An 18,954-nucleotide genomic window follows, 5' to 3' on the forward strand; every position below is an offset into this window, starting at 1 on the left:
GCAATAATAATAATAATAATAATAATAATGCAATTCAGCTGTTTTTGCATGTAGGAGTACTACTTGTATTTGTTTTATGTGCTGCAGGCATACTGCTTTATTTTAAAATCTGCCTTGTATGTCAGCCTGCTAAAGAGGCAGCAGATTGAAAATAGTTAGCCGAGTATGGCACATTTGTATTACAGAGGTGATGTTTATTAATGTGTATTGGGATTATAAATACAGTGGTACCTCTGAATACGAAGGCCCCCAAATACTTATAATTCAGAATACAAATCGGAATAAATTTTCGTATCGGTTTGCGCATAAAAATTCAGAACAGAAATCTCGCGGGCTAAAATTTAAAGGGACAATGGTTCTTCCTTACCGCGTCCCACGCCTCGCAACCCTCAGTTAACGTCTTCAATTCATAGTGAGAGCACTGTCTTAGCTCTGTGTTTATCGCTGTGTCTTTGTTTCGTTAATATTAATCACTGAACAGTATTGCATACACTATGAGTGTAAAAAAAAGAAAAGATGAAAAGTAGTGAACGCCGTGAAACAAAGCAAAGTGTATCAAAAAAGAGAAAAATAAATGATAAGTGATTCGGGTGACAGTCTGCCCGATATCATAGTGGAAGGAGATTCATCTCCTTCCAAACTATAATTTTCCCTCCTCCAAACCTCATCTCCATCATGCCAGCATTCACTCTTCTCAAAAGTAAAGTACCCAGTAAAGCTAATTTTTCCTCTTTAGGAAATAAAGATAAGTAAAGATAAGTTTTCCTCTTTTAGATGTTAAGGCACCGTTATTAAATGCTAAAAACGAAATAATATTAGTGCATATTGGTTGTATTTGTATTTTTATATTAATATTTGAGGTCATTCAGAATAAATTATCCGACTTTGCATTATTCCTTATGGAAAATTCATATTAGTATACGAATATTTCAGCATGCTAATCGTGTTCCGGAATGAGTTAAATTTGTATTCTGAGGTACCACTGTATTATTTCCAAAAAAATAAAAAATTTAAAAAAATAAAAATAAAAGCCTTTTGCCAAACAAGCCCAAGGCCAATTGTATGACAGAGACAATGTGTGTATTTTTTGTGTTTACCTCATCAGGTGGCTGTAGCTTCTTGTCCTGCATCATCCTCAGTACATCGTAAGCAGCTCGGAGTGCCCGTACTTTAGAGTGGCACGCAGCTACATATGCTGGCAGGCAGATGAACCACAGGCCATGGCAGTGGCGCAGCAGACACTTGGACCACATGTGAGGTATTGATGAGTATATTTTGGCCATGCGCTGGGATGATTTAATCTCCTGATAAAAGGAACAGGATCAGAGAAAGTGTGTGACTGAGTGGAATTAGAAGCAGCAATAGCCATGCTCTTTGATCTAAATAGAGAAATGAACAGATGATACGTACCTGTTTGGAGCGGCGGAAAATGGCGGCTGGACTCCCAGGGCTGGTGTGTCTGGAGTTTGAGGTTGCCATGGGGATGTCCAAGCCCTTCTGGGGTTCACAGAGTTCAGCATTCAGCACAGGGAAGCCGCTGTAGCTACACAACACACATAGGTAATCCAACATTACTGCAGCACTTTCATCCGTTTGTTTTTAGTCATACATGATTTAAAATAGGTTTGATCAATTTGGCTGATGAATGTTGTTTGCATGCAGCAGACCAGAAGACACTTTGTTTTTCAATTATTCTGTCTCCAAATTCTTGGCACGTACGCACAAATGCACCACACAAACCCAGACTAATTGCAAAACATGTGGTATTTGCCACAGTCCAGGAGAAATATTGTAGACTGAATACACATAAGCTAAAATGGTAGACTGCAAAACAGCACATTAATAGCTAAATCTCTATAGCTGTAAATTTGATCACATTCACTGCTAGGAGTCTATAATGCTGGATGGTACAGGAGGAGATTTGTAGACAATAGAATCCAGCAAGAATTTTTATGTGGGCTTTACATTGCCTGGTAAATAACTATAAATTGCAGAGAGCATTTTCTGCTGCTGGAATAAGATAGATCTTTAATTTTGTAATGCTGTACATGTATGCTTTTTTCTGTGTGTGTGTGTGTTTGTGTGATGTGTGTGCCGTACCTATAAAGAATGGAGGGCTCTTCTCCCTCGGGCACAGGAGGAAGCTCTGGAGGTGTGATGAACACTGTGTGTTCACTGCGATGTGATTTGTCTAGCTCAATAAGCCTGGTATCTTCCGGTCTCTCACTGTCCACCTGAGTTTGAAGTACACTCATTAGGAACTCACCACAGACACACTAAAACAACACAATGGCACAGCAGCAGTGTAGAGTCAAGGGATTTCCTGGATTCTGAGAGTCATGGGGTGCAGAATTGGATACAGGACTGAATAGATGTTTAGTGGAAAAAGCTTGATAATCTTCTTAATCAATGACTTATTTTACCGAAAGGCCCAACTCCTCCTGTCCTCTACCATCTGCCGCGTACACACACTTTCTCTCTCACACACACTCACTCACACACAGTTGACATACCCTGAGTGCAGTGACCTGGACTAAACACTGTCGCTCCCAGGGTGCAGACACATTACTGTGCGGTGCACCGGCATCAGACTAGCCAGTAACGTGGAAGTGTCATGGCACATTTAGCTTCCAGACGTCTTTGTCTGCATGACCATACACATCCCCCAGCATAAAGCACTGACCTATAGCCATCCAGGAACAACACCCATAAAGAGTGAGTTGAGGCATTTATTTTGTCAATTAGTGAGAGAAAAAATAAGCTGCTCAGGTTTCGACAGAAAGGAAGCAACACTAAGAATTGTTTCTTGGCAGGAAGAGCTGACGCCCTATAGCACTGATTGAGTTTTGCTTGCAGAACAAAGATTATTTTTGAACCACTACCCAGCTCTCTTTGAAGGTCATCATGGCATTGGCTCAAGCCTTAGGAGAAGTTTAATGTTCTGGGCACCACAAGCCCCCTTCAGGAATTTGTATGCTACCTCTGTGAGTCGCTTCAAATTGTGCTCTGCTAGCATGCCGTTCCCTGTGCAAACCCAGACAATGTTCTGAAGCTGCATTTGGCCCACTTTAAAATCAGCTCACATGGTCACTTCCATTATCAGTGCGCCACTAAAGCACTGTCCTTGGCAGGCTTTAAATGGCGAAGGACGAGACATGGCAGGCAATGACTTCTACTGTTTATGTCTCTAATGAACAGTGTGATCTAAAGCGGCTTCCCCACCAGCTCTTTACTGAATGATAGAGAACGAGAGAAAAACAGCTCATGCTTAATTGGGAATGAGAAATAAGTTGTTTAGTACTTCTCATGCATACCATGCAGATATTAATAGACCTTGAAAAGGCTATGTTTTCCAAGACAGAAATTTTTGTAATTCGCAACTCATCATTTAATGTCATTTAATGTAGTGGGGTTGAGAAGTAATGGGTGGAGACAATGGAGCATATGAGGTGTGTCCTGGCAGATTCTGAGTGTCTTGGCAAGAAGTACTGCATACTAATGGTGCTTTAATAAAAAAAATGCCATTAACACAAAGTCCAACACAAATCACACACAGACAAAAAAATGAGTTTGAATTGATAAACAGATTCAATACAGAATGTTACAGAATATGCAATATTCTTCTGCTTATTATTATTCTTATGATTATTACTAATCTCTAAAGAAAAATGCTGGTTGCTCAAAGTCCAATCTAATTAAACAAAATATTTCCCCCCCCCCAAAAAAATCTATTTTTTACACTTTATGAAAGACTACAAAATCTAGCTGCTTACCTTTCCTCCTTTTTCTGTGCCAAAGAGCTTTCCATGCAAGCAGTAATTGCAGGGATTAGATCAAAAAGAAAGAAAGAAAAATAGACACAGAGGAGTAGGCAGAGTGGTTAGAGAAAGAAGAAAAGCCAAGCATGTAAAAAAAAAACTGCTCTGAATTTACTGGCTTATTGGCATAATTCTTGGGATGCTTAAAATGTTATTGTTCTTGCAAATCACTATGTACCCGGTTTAGTTAAGTTTTTTTTCAGATCTTTATTTGGCATAATTAAATGTAAAAAGGGGTCTAACGACTTTAAACACTTTATTGAAGCAAAAGTGGAGCAGGCAAACAATCCAGACAATTTGTACCCAACATCAAATGAACACGTTTGTGCAATAATCAATAAAAATGTCTACCTTGTCGACACAGTCATCAAAAAACGCCAAGCTTGCATCCTTATCACTGACAAAGGAGCACTCTTCAATAAAGCGGATGAACATCTGAGTCTTGGTCATGAGGGAGTAAAACTTCTGATTTGAGCGATCACGACTTTTCAAGAATCCTGAAAAAAAAAAAAAAGAGAGAACCATTAATCTTTGTATCACTCTTTCACATAACAAGGGATGGCAAGTGTATATGTGTGCAAAGATATAAGTGATAGTTAATGATGCAGATCATGTGACAGTTAATGTCCAAAGATCAATCATTTTTAAAATATTTCACTGTCTAAGTTTACAAATTTCTTAAAGATGACCATGGCAAAGGGCTTGTTATAGAACTTCATTTTAGAAAACAAAGATTTTTAACCATACTGTAAAAACAGAGACATTTTTTGTTTTTGTGCAGAAACCAAAAGATGTAAATCGTACAGTATGTACTGTCTACACTCTAAGGCAAATAATTATTTTAAATGATCTTTTATTGGTCTAGAAGTTATTGTCATGGAAATCAGTAGGAATCCCTTTTCCATTAATGAGCCCCTAATCAGGTCAACATCCCAGAACATATTTTGGGGAACTTTGTAATCTTCTTTTTTTTCGTTAATTTTACATCAAAATTGTGTACAATTTCTTAACTCTTGCTCATTTTCAGACCAATGATTTGTTGTTAAGACCATTAAAAGCTTAATTTTTTTTTTTTTTATAAACATATAGTCAACAGTCTTGTTTCAGGTTAGACTTGTTCCAGATTTCAACATTCAACCCAGCTGCAGAGCTCATGAGCTTTCTCTATGGACTCTCGAATGGGCTTTGCCAGCAATCAACAAAACTCTGGAACAAGTTTTCACTGTTTTTTAACTTTAAAATTTTCTCAGGGTTGACAATCTTATGGCAATATTTATTGTTTTTTGTGTTTTGTTTGGTTTTGTTTTTTTTGCTGTGGACTTTGCTTTCAAACCACATAATCAGATTCAATCTGCTCTGCAGAGTGGGGTCCTAACCTTAATCTAATTAAAATAGTTGGATGACAAGCCTACCTTGTAGGTCGTAGAGGGAGCTGGCATCAGTTGCTTTTTCTGAGGGAGCCTGGGTAATGGGAAGCAAGTACGAGCGGTAACCCTTTAAGATGGCTGCCATGAAACGCAAGAAGGCTTCTTGGATCTCTAACTCCAGCGACTGGAGACTCTTTACGCCACTGCCAGGTTCACGCTCACTCATAGCGGCATCTATATGGCCTTCCTCACGACTGAGTAAATAATCTGCAGAAAAAGTACAAATCTTACATTCAAAAAGTTCCATCTCAATCTGATCTACATATACACTTTAATTTTTCTGATTCAGATTATAAAGTAGTGTTATACATTTAAATGGTGTCCACAATAAAAAAAAAACATCTACAGTGGTACATTGACCTACGAGTTTAATTCGTTCCGTGGACGAGCTCGTATCTTAATTTGCTCGGACATCAAATCAGTTTTCCATATTGAAAATACTTCAAATGGCATTAATCCGTTCCAACCCTCAAAATGACACCCCGTTTTCTGTTTCATGCTATTAAATTAGGAAAATACATTTCTAAATAACAAATCTTTTATAAAAACATAATAGAAAAAGTATGTAAAGATATAATACAATTTTATTCAGTGCATTTACCTTGGAGATGAGACGACTTTAGCAAACAAAGACTGGGGGGGATGGGGGATACGTGGTAGAGGCAATAGGCGGAGGAGGAGGGAAAACTATCACTATTGTACACTACGTATCCCTAAACTTTGAAATTTTTACTTTTTCTTCTTTGCTTATCTTAATTTTCATCACAGTCTCTGCTTTCTGGCTTTGCTTCGCCATCTAGCAGGGGCGTCTCGAGCTTGTACCTCAATTTTTTGCTCGCGTAACATCAGAAAACTCATACATTAATTCACTTGTAGGTCAAGTTACCACTGTATTTGGTCTTTAGACCTCTTAAATCAAGACTGGAATGAATACATGCCATTCCCTCCACAACTAAACAGTCAATATAGCATTATAAATATGGAAAATGTTTTGTTTATTAAAAGTATTTAGTAGTAGTCTTCTGTAGTCTTTAAGGTCATAAGATCATGGTTTATTTTATCTAGTAGATGCAATCAGACTTTACATACTTGTACAAAATGTACTGTACATGGCAAAAGGAATTGTGTCTAATACAGAACTATAAAATAATAAATACTTAAATAACTAAAACAATTAGATTAGCTCAAGGCAAAACAGACATACAGAACCTGACTCTGTTGGTGGCATGCACCGATCTCAAACACACTGTCTCTAAAGCTAAAATCTTCTCAAGGCTCAGTACTGTTAGTTTGTTTTCTTCTGTCAACAGTTAATGAAAAGCTGGATGAGTGATAAAAAGATTAAGCGACATTTGAAAAACGATATGGCACAACCTGCTACAACCACTCAGACTGGATTTTCTAGTGCTGTGAATTTTACAAAATGTGTCCTTGAATGGAGACTCAGAAAACAGGAAAATGTCTGCTCACACCATACTGACAACAGACTCACCCTGCACCAGCTCCTGATGGAGATTGCTGAGGGTATTGATCAGACGTTTACAGGCTTTCCTTGGCAGAATCTTCCATGTCAGGGCTCTGCGATCTTCTTTGCTGAAACCACAAACACAAGTTTATGATTAAAAAGGGGGAAACAGGTAAACAGTGCCAAAAAAAATACATCCAAGCCCACAGAAAGCAGAGTTGATTTGAGAACTATATCTGACAGCTACACGATTGCCATGACGAGGATAAACTCTTCTGCATTCTCCACCTGGCAAACAAACAGGAGCATGTGGATACCAGATGTGCAACTGTGTGTCTTATTTTTAACAGAGTGCTACTCATTCAACATTATTGTAATGCCTAGCAGGATCAAGATAGCTTCTGGTATTATCATTATTATGAATCTCCTCAAGAAATCCCTGTCATAACTGAAAGCCAGAAAATGTAATATTATGAAAGGGTAGTGGGGTTGGTATTTTTACGGAAGAGTTAAAGAGGTTCACAGATGAGCTTTACAGGTCATTCTTCAAGAGATGCTCCCTGAGGGGTTCAAAACTATGTACATGTCAAAAGGTCACTCACTGTGAGATGGTGTTAGTGTCTAGATCCACACAGCTGATGTCTGCCGGTGGCTCATACAGATCAAAATAGCGTGAATCCACCCCAACTATGAAGGGGCATGGAGCGCTGAGCACATCCGCCAGTGCTAATGGGCACAGGGGAATGTATGGGCATGGCCAGTGGAAAGGAAAGATCATCTGCAAGCAACACAATTAAGTTTTCAAAGAGTATTCAATCAGTAACTTTTCTATAGAGGTAGAACCTTAATTAACATATGTTTATTATGAGTTAAACTGTAAGGAGCCTTGTAGACACCACTCACTGAAACCAGGGCCTCGGTAACGCTGGTTAGCACAGCTGGCCGCAGTGAATGCACCAGAATCTTGTGCTCTGTCACAGCCAGAACTAGTAATGTCACTGAGTTTTTAGGACCCAGATTTAGTAGCAGTGTAGAGAGACTTCCACCACTAAAGGACAACACAAAAGGGAAAGCAGACATTGTGTCAGGAAATAGACTTGGGCTTTCATAATATACATGACCTTGCACTGAACTTGAATGGGTTAGTTTTTCTTATGCACATATCAGCATTTGTAACATTTGTTCATTTTCACCTAATTTTGGCCAATTGTCCAAAATGATTAAGAAATCGCATATCTCAGTAAAATTCTAATTTATGTAACAAAATTTAACCTAATGGCTTCATTATACCATTAGTGTGTGACCTACCTCAGAGGCAGAGGAGAAGAAACAGGCTGGCTCAGCATAAGGCTATCGTGTGGAGATAGCTGTGGAACAACAAACAAACACACGTCCCAATTAAAACATTTGTGAGGTCAGATTAACCAACAATTCTGCAAAAATGTACGTTATATACAGACATAAAATGAAATTAGGAATCGTCATAACGTCAAATTCAACTAACCTGGACCAGAATGCGAGGTCTTTGAGAAGATGGGAAAGGGACTTTGTGCATAAAATTAGAGATATGCCTATAATAAAGGTGGAGAGAAATATAACATAAATAGAGCTTCAAGCTGCTTCTAAAGGGTCAAGCACTACAAAGCGCTAGATTGGAACCAATTAACAATTAAGTGCTATAACAATAATAACAATAAAGACATGGTCACCTATATATCTTTTAAATTTGTACTGATACAATTTACAACTGCAGGGAGTATTTGGGATTATTTCACCGTTAATGTCTACCATAATAGACTGAAGATTTCAAAAAACCAGTACATGACTTAAAAGTGAAAATCTCCAAGGAATCACAAGACATCAAACAGTTCAAAATATATATACAAAAAAACCCTTGAAATTTGTTTCTGCTAGATGCAATGAGGTAATTACTGGCCGAATGCCCAATCAGTGTGCCAAATTTTACAGCTGTAAACATACAGTTCTAGAGGCTGCCATTGACTTCCAGCACATAATAATAATAATAGTAATAATAGTAATAATAATAATAATCATAGTAATAATAATAATAATCATAATAATAATAATAATAATAATAATGATTTTATGAACAAAACATTTAGGTTTTCCAGCACCTTAATGTTAATTATGTCAATATTCATAAACAATATATAAATCTGTAAGAAATTAAAAAGAAATAGTTCAAATACAAGGACTTAAGCAGAACACTTACTTCTCAATGGGCAACGTATGAGGCCCGGAAATTGAGTAGCGGTAGAGGAAGGTGAGGAAAGTGTTGAAAGCATCGAAAAAGGGCCAGCGAGAAAGAAGGCAGATGCTCTTGTTGGTGTGGACCGTCATTGAGTCTTCAGTCCTCGGGCCACTGGCTTGTAGTCCCAGCAGTGTGCGCTGCCTATCAGTCAGACGCTCCTCTGGGTACACCTCGTAAAACTGGATCGCTGCACCATAAACCTAGACATGCAAGACATGCTAATCAACAAAGTGTACCAAACTGTGATCATCATAAAGTTAATAAAGTTGACACAGCACAGCTGTCTCTACTGAGCTCAAACGTCTCATCAAATTAATCAAATGCATGAGATGAAGGGTTTTAATCTATTTATGAGACTATCTCCAAAAACATATACAATAAATGAACATTTAATTCTGAGAGACTTGAGAGATGTTATTCAGATTTTTGTTTTTTTTCTATTCACAAAAGCTACCAACATCTTGGGCTAGTTTTGCTTCTTTGAAGTCTCTACCTAAATGAATAAATTACAGAATGGAGCAACATCAATAGGCTGGGGAATAGTGAGCTTGCAGAGGGAGCAAGAGGAGTGCACTGAAGTATTCACTGCTCCAAATTCACTCTCTGCTAGCCCAAACAGAGACTAGAGCATTTTCTTACACAGGCGTTTTCTTGAATATTTATCCACAACAGCTGAGAAAAGAACAACAGACCTATTTACTTGAACCTCACTCATTAAAAAAGTCTAAAGCAGTCATTATATTAAATAGTTTAAGGCATGCATTAGAAAATGATGAAGTTCAGAAGTGTAAAACTTCTTTGTTCGCTCTGGAAAAAAAAAGGACCTTGAAGCTAAATTCTATAGATTTAAAGATTACAAACAGCTTTGACGACAAATTCATTACTAAATTTAACGTTGCACACAAATATGTCTGACATATAGTAGAGATATTGGACTAAACAGGCTTTATATTCTTTTCTCTGTCCAGGATAATGTATCAAAAAGTTTGTGCATGTTAATCATACATACTCTAAAGACTGAAACGATTTAAAAACACCGAACTCTTCTATTTAGACACATCATTGTTTCCACAGAATATTTATACATTTAATTTTTACATGCTATGTGCAAATGTAGTATTATTTGTAGCAGTATTTGTGCATTCACCTTTTCTCCAGAAGCTCCAGTGAGAACAAATGTCGAGAATACAGGCAGAGAGTATTTCGTTTGAGAGGGCCAGCACTCTATGGATGCTCCCATTGGCAGGCAGAACAGGGGGACTGACTCGGGCAAAGGAAACGATTCGTAGTCCTCTTCTGGGTACCGTGATAGCAAACCTAAAACAGTTAACGAATATCACTCTCAGCACTTCTAACAAAATATTCTGCTTCTTCCAGCACAAATAATCAATACCACACAGGCTGCAAGTGCTGAGTATTGTCTTCCATGTGAAAGGCTTTTTAGAACCAATGATTTGGAACTTGAAACTTATTCTCATCTTACTGCTCTGGGCCATCCAACTATAACACAACAAGACTATCCCCATAAGCTGAACATGTTCTGGCAAAAACACCAATAAGATGATTTCATGTCCACCTCGCCCTGGGAGAATATCACTTACATCATGTACACCACTCCCCATCTCTCCCCATCTCTCTGAAAAGCTAAGAGCAGTGCACTGTTCTGTTCTTGACTGATTCTTACTAATCAAACAAAATAACATTTTTATTTTCCATGTGTTAAACACGTGATCACAGTCGGTTAGAAGTATATTTTGCGCTACAAACCTGCTTTGAATGCAAGAGTGTTCGTTTTGGCCAAAGACTTTTTGTAGCACAGGTAGACAGAGGACCCCCACTGATAAGGAAAACAGAACAGACAAAATCCCACATTACTCTTGAAGGAAAGCACAGCACAGTCTGCACATAATAGTGTGCATAACCACATGCTCTGTACGTGAGTAAGGTGAGACTGCTTACCATGCTGCTGTTTAGGTTTTTGTCCACTTTGCAGAAGGCATATGGTGGTGTTTCTCCTTTGCCGGGAATGATAACACAAATGTCTGTGACAGCCAGTGTGGCATGAGAATGACACTCGGGAGCACGACGGTATGTGATGTAGATTCTTTGTGAGGAAGAGCTGCTGATGTTCGCAGGACGACCAGAAGGTGTGTTTTGGATGATGTGGCATCCCGGCTTCAATTTCTCCCTCCACTCATAGAGAATGCTAGGAAATAATGAGGAAAATATTCATTCTCAGCAATACATTTTACAAATGATGTATATACTTTTTGTGGTATTTTGCTGTGTGGAAACTGTGTGAAATCTTCATGTGAATCCCTTCCAATTTAAAAAGAAAATCGGAATGAATAATTTAAGCTCAATCTATGATTTAAACAAACAACTACAATGCAAGGAATGCAAGCTGAATGGTCTCTAGACTTTTTACTTTGCTCATGCTTTTGTAATATGTCTGAAAAATAATTTTAAAAGCAATCATTCAGTTTGTTGCTTGTGGAACTGTAAACGTTGCATCATAAAAAAAATCATATTCAAAACACAAATCACTAAACACTTTTTTCAAAATATTGAGATTGTCAGAGATTTCTGGACAGACCTAATAGATATTTACTTTAGCAGTAATTGCTGAAAAAAACATTGCTGCTCTAAGACGCTGTTATTATCCATTTCCCTGACTCGTACAATACGCCTATTACAATCGGCTCCTGTAATTTGGAGCTTATTGTAACTCCTCAGGGTAAACAGAAGTGACTCACCCAAGGTCAGTGAGAGGCGGCTTGTCCCGTCCTCGCCTGTAGCACAGAAAGATCTGTGGGGCTATGATGCTCCCACCGTTCAGCTCAGCAGAAAGGCCAGAGGGAGTACACTCGATGCAGGTGTAGCCCGGCGGCACCTCCTCGCCCTGAGAACGAAACACCACCGCCACGTCTGTGATTGGCGCCTCAGCTTGGGTTGAGCTCCTCTGGCAGCTTTCATTGCACGTTATGTCCTCTTCAAAGGGCTCTGAAAACTCAGTGAGGCCTGCCACAACAAAGTAGTCTGCTACACGAGGGCTTTTTTCCTCCATCTTCCAGCTTCCCCATAGAGAGAGAGAGAGAACAGAAGAGCTGGGAAAAGAGAAGGAGGGAGAGAGATGGAGAAAGTTAGAGATGGGGTAACCACACACATGAGAAAGTAGGGCATGCAGGGTCTATGTTACAGGATGTTGCTCGCATTAGAAAGTTATGTGAAACTTAAATAGCATGAGCTGCATATACCAGTTGGAGAAATAAAACATTATAGGAACAGGCAGTACCTCAGCACCGCAGACTCTTCGGAACAACTGTAATGTTTTGCACAAAACCATGACTAAGATTGACTAAGTTGAAAGCCGTCTATCTATAGCAAGCATAATTTAGCATATAAATTGCATTCCAGCAGATTCTTCATATTTCACTGAAAAACATTTATTTAAAAGCTGACCTAGGACCTAGGTTTCATCGAGAGGCATATTTAAATGGCTGTTTTGCACATTAAAAAAATTCACATTAACATAATGTTGCAGATGTCATGCTTTCTCTGATTGAGTTCCTTGATTATATTCCTTAGAATTGGGAAAGGTTTCAAACATCTAACACACCATTCTGTTCCACACACTCACACGCGCAGGCACTCAAACTGTTTCATATGCCACAGTCTTAGCAATAAATACGCCAAAGGCCATATGGTTGCAATTATCAGTCATTCCTGCTGTGCATAACAGCATTTTTCTGACTGTATAAACTGTACATCTTTAAAAATGTCATTTCAAGCAGGAATTTAATAAATGTGTTATGTGAATAAACAGCATACATTAAGGAGACTGTCAGTTTTGGGACAGTGGAATTGTCTTTCCAGATCAACAAACATTTCTATTAGGGATGCCATAAGCGTCTCAGCACTTCCTTGGCCAAGGCTGAGGAATTTACAGCACACACATGTGCAAGTACCCTCATACTCTAGAGCACAACCCTGTGTAACCGGCTGAGTGTGACTTATTTTCTCTATCGCTGTTTCATGGTGCCATAAATAGCTATGACAGTATGCCTAGGTACTATGTGTGGCTTCACACTTGCACACACACACACAAAAAAAAAAAACACACTGATGCATCTAACCACATTCATACATTGTAAAGCCTGTTGCAAATCTGATATTTGGCTTAAAATCTTGGACCGTAAATGGGTGTAACTAGCACAACCCACAAAGACTTAACATCATACACAGAATCCAATAACATTATTCATTTTATTTGGGGTAATATTAATATTATTATAATACACATAACAGCCCAAATCAGAGTTCCAGATTTCTCTTAGAAATGAAGATTTGTGAGTTTCACACAGTAACAAGCCAGGAATAACAGGGATTTGAGCTGTTCTGCTGTCTCATGATATCAATATATCTTAATATTTTTGACTTATGGTAAGAGTAATAGGTCACAGTCAGGCTATTGTGCAGGCTCAATTTACAGGCTGCTGAGCATCTTCACCAGCACTGACACAGCACTGAGCACTTTCTCTGGCTCTCTGTAGGGTGTCAGTTGGTCAAAAGCTTTGGAGGTAATGGCTTTGTGGTTTGCATTACAGGGCCTGTAGTGTCACGGGACAGAGCTTAAGAGCTTAAAAAAAAAACCTTAACCTATTGTCTAAGTCCTCCATGATGAATGAAGTGAGTTCTCCTTCCACCTCTTTGTTTTATTAAAGTGGTCAGCTAGAAAGGGTGTAGGAGCATCTCTTATCATTTATGTTGCAGATGGGCATAAAAATAACACATTTATATTATTCTGATTAAACTCAGAGTATACACAAGGACTGTTGAACCCTAATCGAGCTCAAAGCCTAAAACATGTCTATGAACACATGCTTCCACTGTGCCATTTCGGAGATCAATATGCATTCACTTTGTGTTGTCTATGTTCTATTTTGAATCTTTAAACCAAGCTGATTTACGTTAAGAGCCATAACAGCAAAGCAACAGCATTTCTGACGTTTTCTCTAAGCAAACCGACACGAAGCCACCCACTCACAAAACTCTCTGTTCCCAGATCCACCTACATCTCCGCACATCTCAGACCACAGAGTGTGTTAAACTCTACTGCAAATACGGAGCTAAAACTGCAGCAGATGTGTCACAAGTTAAGCAAGAGATTTTGTATTATATATAGAGACATAATCTCTTGGACCCGCAACCACGCCATCCGCCGGGACTGGCAACGCGAGCAGAGAAATCATAATCCTTTCACCATGGCAACAATGGTGAAAAAATAAAAAAAATTAAAAAAAAGCAGCAAGTATTTTTCTTTTCGTGTTTTGTGCCAGCAGAAAGAAAATTATATTCATGGTTTAAAAATGAGTATGAACATTTTACAAATGTTAATTAATGTTAGGAGCAGGACATAATGTATAATTGGAATTTTAATCCCAAAAGCAAATTACACTTTCATGACAAGCTTTGTACTCTGAGAAAGTCAGAAATAAACGCATAATTCGACATTCAATCTGCTTTCACGTTGGAAACAATCTTTCCAATTAAAGGACCATGTCATTTATGGTTATTATTATAAGACAGACAAGTGAATGTCATAAGTAAATAAATATAATTATTAAGTAAAATCCAGGAAAGCCTTCAGGTTAAAAACATTTAAAGCATTTAAGTAAAATAATTCCTGAGAATGACTCATGCTGTGACAAAAATGGGCATGCACTGACAGGATGTTGCTGCCTGATTGAGAAACATCCCAACAGCATGACACAGAGACAGTGAGTTGGAGGAATGTCCGGAACCATACTGGAAGCTGAGCATTTCATCACAAACTCCTACACCACGGAAATCCTGCCAAGGAGAACCTGCGTAACTGCAACACTTAATGCGTAAGTACAATCTGCCTCCTTGGTTGGCTTATTAAAGAAGAGGGAACTAGTCTTCTCAAACGATGACTGATTTCCGGCACATCGCTAAGGAACTGTGTACCAGGCAAGCTGACCTCAGACTACTGGAGTAGTTCTCTTTTCTCTACTGATATGGTTATTATGAGTCACACCACTTAATTCTGACAAAGCCTTAAAAAACAGCTCGGGATAACCCTGCTGTACAAGTTTTATCAGTAAATCAAGTGAAAAGGACACTTTTATTCTTTGGAGATCAATAACAACAGGCTTTCTAAGCACATTCAGGCCTAAGGACAACACAGAGTTTAGTAGCAATACAGTTTTACAGACTTCCAAGTATGACATTATGAAAAAAAAGGCTTTAACTGGAGATAAAAGAGCAGCCACGGTGTAACAGCATGCCATCTTCCCCTATCTTTATCTTTATGCTTATCTTTACTCTCAAGGAGATTTTCTTGTGTCTGCAGCAAAAGCCTTTGCCTTCTTTCTCCACCCTGTAGCTCTAAAGACCCTATGGATAGGCAAAATCAAGACACTGTCAAAAACAATGTACTTGATGTCATACAGCTGTTTCAAAGCTGGGCTCGCTGGCCCCAGCCCAGCACCTCCTGCACTAGGGAGGTTCCTGCTAACACACAGCTTTGGGGCTGTAGGAAGGCCAAGGGGAGAATGCAGGAAGCGGGAACTCATATAGCACATTTGGCCAAGCATCTGGTCCTGTTTAAGCCACAGAGGTGGACATCTGACTCCTCGGCACCATGAAGAGACACAAGCAGACATCTGCATACTTTGGAAAGGAGGCAGCCAAGCTATTCCGAACCAAAAATGTTTTGTCTGGCAGATCTGGGTTACAGAAAAGACAACAAACTGGATTTTTGCTACAGAAAGCAGTCAGTTTTTACAAGTGATGAGAGCTCGACAATGTCTAAAGATGCACTCATACACCGTGCCTGGTCTTGAATGATGAATGTAATTCAATTAAAAACAGGGTGTTGCCACAAACAGGCCATAAAAATATACTGAACTTGAAAGATTCGTTGGGGGAAAAACAAGTATAACAAAATGACTAATGCTTTAAATGAACCTACCACAAACACAAGCCATGAGATTATACATTTTCGGAAACATGCAGCCAAGATTCAAACAAGTCTGCTGGCAAAAGCAGTGTAGGCTGGCCATCTCAACCACAAAAATCTCATCAGCTTGAATGAAAAACAATGTAAGCCAGCATAAGAGTGTACTATGGGTGCGGTGGCTGGTCATTTCAGGCTACAGAAACTTCCAAAACAGACAGTAACCTTTAACCACTGATGCATGGCTATGATGCATTGATACAACACACATGAAACCTGTGTGCTTTTTATACTGGGAATACCCTAGAAGCCATACTTAAACCGAAACTGAATATGATGTAACATGTAATGCACAGTCTTCTTCATCATGACTGAATCGGGCAAAGTTTGATCCCACTGTTCTGAAGGTGGTTTATTAAACTACACATTTAATCAGAAGGTAACAGGATGTTTGGTATCAGTGCATCAAAACAGCCCATTCCACCAGCAATTAAACGCATACACGAGACGTTTACGCACCAAGGCAATAATGGAGTAAAGCTTCCTTGGCTTGCAAAATCAGGCCGAGAAAGCGACAAAAAGAACAAAGTATAAACACACACACACACACACACACACACACACACACACACACACACACTGTTTGTGCTCTAGTAGTCTGTTATTATCGAGGGCCAGGTGTGAGACAGAACGCAGCATCGGGGGATCCAGCACACAAAGATCAGAATCATTTGTAAGCGTTTAACAAAAGTGCGTATACACATGGATACAGTATAAACAGAATATAGCATCCTACTGTCAAAAGGAGACCTGACGTGTGAATTGAACAACACAATGTCAACACAATGCGCGATCAACGCTACGCATCTTGGTCAAGTGTGTATGTGTTCACCGCGACCGCCGACATCACCGCTCTCCCCGGCACACAATACATCACCCTCATACATCACACATGTGTGTGTGTATATATATATATATATATATATATATATATATATATATATATATATATATATATATATATATTCACTTACGATTTCAGTTGCTTATAATGATCTGCTCATTGAATCCGCCTTTTTATTCAGCTTGAAGCGTTGGTATTTGTTGCAATAAATTCTCCTTCTTTCTTCTTTTTAACCGAGAAAAAACAAACAAACAAACGCGTTCTTGATATAAACTGTGTCCGGTTGTGTATTTTGTCGCTGCGGGAGTCACAGCATCGGCGCCGCTCACCGCTATTTGGGATGCGCTGGGCTCGACTCTCGCGCACGCGCTTTTGAGACGACCACGTGACTGCCAGCAAACGTCGAGGACGTCACAACAGACCTGGGTCTTCTGAAGAGCAGCGCGAGCGAGGACTTCGAATTGTATATGAATCTCTTGAAAGAAACAAGAAACAAAAAAAGCACTGAAAACATGTAATGCTCTGAAAACTTTAAATTGTATGTATTTTATTTATTTATGTTTAATTAAAATGTGTATTGGGTTTTTTTTCTCTGTAAGTAAGTGTACATTTAACATGAGTATGTAATACCTCTTGTTCTTTTGGCATAAAAAAAAAACAACCACAACCAAAACAAACAAAAATAAACAGCGAGAGTGAGAGCGCGAGCGTGAGCACGAGCTCCATCAGCACACTGACTGAAGGAGGTTGTTCTCTCGCAATTAAAGTATTTATTCTACCACGTCTCTTCTTATTCAATCCGCCTGCATTTATAATGTGGGAGGTTTTGTGAGGCCAGCTAGAACTGTGCCAGTTTACAAAACAATTAGTGTACAGTACAAATCGATCAATCACATTTTTTGACACACCTTCACCTTGAATGATGTAATGAACAAAAAAAAGTGTTAAATAACCCGCAATATGTTTTATATTTTCAATATCCATTGTGTATTATTTTTATTATATTTTCATTATTATTGTATAATAAGTACCCAAATTATTATAATATACAGTACCAGTCAAACGTTTGAGTTCTTGAGTTATTTTTTTATTTTATTTTATTTGCATTCTTTTTTATTTCATTTAGTATTCCGCATTAATACTATGAAAGAACACGTATGTTTATGTGTTAACCAAAGACGTGTTAAGCAACCCAGAAGAATGCGAGAACGCTGAGAGAATGCAAAACTGTCATCAAAGCAAAAGGTGGCTACTTTGAAGAATCAAAAATATTAAATATAATTCTGTTTTGTTTAATACATAATTCTATATATGTTCTTTCAGCGTTCAGATTTCTTCAGTACTAATGTACAAATAGTACTATGTACTATAATAGTACAATAAAGAATAAAAAGTGTGTCCAAACGTATGACTGGTACTGGATATAATACTAGTATATGTCCTTAATATGTGATAATAAGAGCAAAAATAACGAGTAGAAGAATAATGAGAAACAAGGCTTACTCATTTACACACCTAGTTGGTAGTTTGCATTTACACGTAAATTAGCAAAACATTGCCCTCTTCTGTTCAGTCATAAAAAGTGCACAAAAACCGAAAAACTATAAAAAATGTTCAAAATTCGCTCTGTTAGTGTGTGTGTGTGTGTGTGTGTGTGTGTGTGTGTGTGTGTCAGTGGCTGTGGCTTATTAGTGTGTTACAGTGTACCGAGGCTGTAGACCTGCTTAGTAATTACTCTGCAGTGGGTTGTCATTGGCTTTGAAGTAGAAGTAGGCACATTTTTTTTACATAAAACCATTATTTAGTAAGGGTTCTTGTGTAATTATTTGTTTTGGCAAAATGTAAATAATAATAACAAATAAATACAAAGAAGAAGAGGGTAAAAAAAATTTACGCCTGCAGGTTCCACCGAGATTTGAACTCGGATCGCTGGATTCAGAGTCCAGAGTGCTAACCATTACACCATGGAACCAGCTGAACAAAGAGCTCACAACATCACTTATAAAGTACAATGTAGCGACAATCGTTTATTTAAGCTGAATGAATTAAGCAAAACGCTTGTAGCTATTTGAGAAAAACCATACAA

At 38.4% G+C, this 18,954-nt stretch overlaps 1 protein-coding gene and 1 non-coding gene across 3 annotated transcripts in view; both read right to left on the reverse strand.

The window, feature by feature from the left end:
- dennd4a (DENN/MADD domain containing 4A) overlaps window positions 1-17,382 on the reverse strand; it is a 30,939-nt gene extending 13,557 nt beyond the window's left edge. The window contains exons 1-17 of one of the 2 annotated variants that reach the window (XM_046864301.1): window positions 16,999-17,382; window positions 11,739-12,089; window positions 10,942-11,188; window positions 10,750-10,819; window positions 10,130-10,299; window positions 8,944-9,182; window positions 8,215-8,281; window positions 8,019-8,077; window positions 7,614-7,758; window positions 7,313-7,488; window positions 6,738-6,838; window positions 5,231-5,452; window positions 4,170-4,315; window positions 3,774-3,800; window positions 2,101-2,234; window positions 1,411-1,543; window positions 1,098-1,304 (exon numbers count right to left, since the gene is read on the reverse strand). In XM_046864301.1, the coding sequence (XP_046720257.1) occupies window positions 1,098-1,304; window positions 1,411-1,543; window positions 2,101-2,234; window positions 3,774-3,800; window positions 4,170-4,315; window positions 5,231-5,452; window positions 6,738-6,838; window positions 7,313-7,488; window positions 7,614-7,758; window positions 8,019-8,077; window positions 8,215-8,281; window positions 8,944-9,182; window positions 10,130-10,299; window positions 10,750-10,819; window positions 10,942-11,188; window positions 11,739-12,049 (2,454 nt within the window). In that variant the 5' untranslated portion in view covers window positions 12,050-12,089; window positions 16,999-17,382. The remainder of the gene's footprint in view (window positions 1-1,097; window positions 1,305-1,410; window positions 1,544-2,100; window positions 2,235-3,773; window positions 3,801-4,169; window positions 4,316-5,230; window positions 5,453-6,737; window positions 6,839-7,312; window positions 7,489-7,613; window positions 7,759-8,018; window positions 8,078-8,214; window positions 8,282-8,943; window positions 9,183-10,129; window positions 10,300-10,749; window positions 10,820-10,941; window positions 11,189-11,738; window positions 12,090-16,998) is intronic. The other variant, XM_046864302.1, reaches the window with a different exon arrangement.
- Window positions 17,383-18,768: 1,386 nt separating this feature from the next.
- trnaq-cug lies at window positions 18,769-18,840 on the reverse strand. Its single transcript has one exon. It is a non-coding gene; the product is annotated as a tRNA-Gln (tRNA).
- Between the last annotated feature and the right edge of the window lie 114 nt (window positions 18,841-18,954).

This window comes from Silurus meridionalis, chromosome 13, assembly GCF_014805685.1.
Source record: "Silurus meridionalis isolate SWU-2019-XX chromosome 13, ASM1480568v1, whole genome shotgun sequence".
Lineage (NCBI taxonomy): Eukaryota > Metazoa > Chordata > Actinopteri > Siluriformes > Siluridae > Silurus > Silurus meridionalis.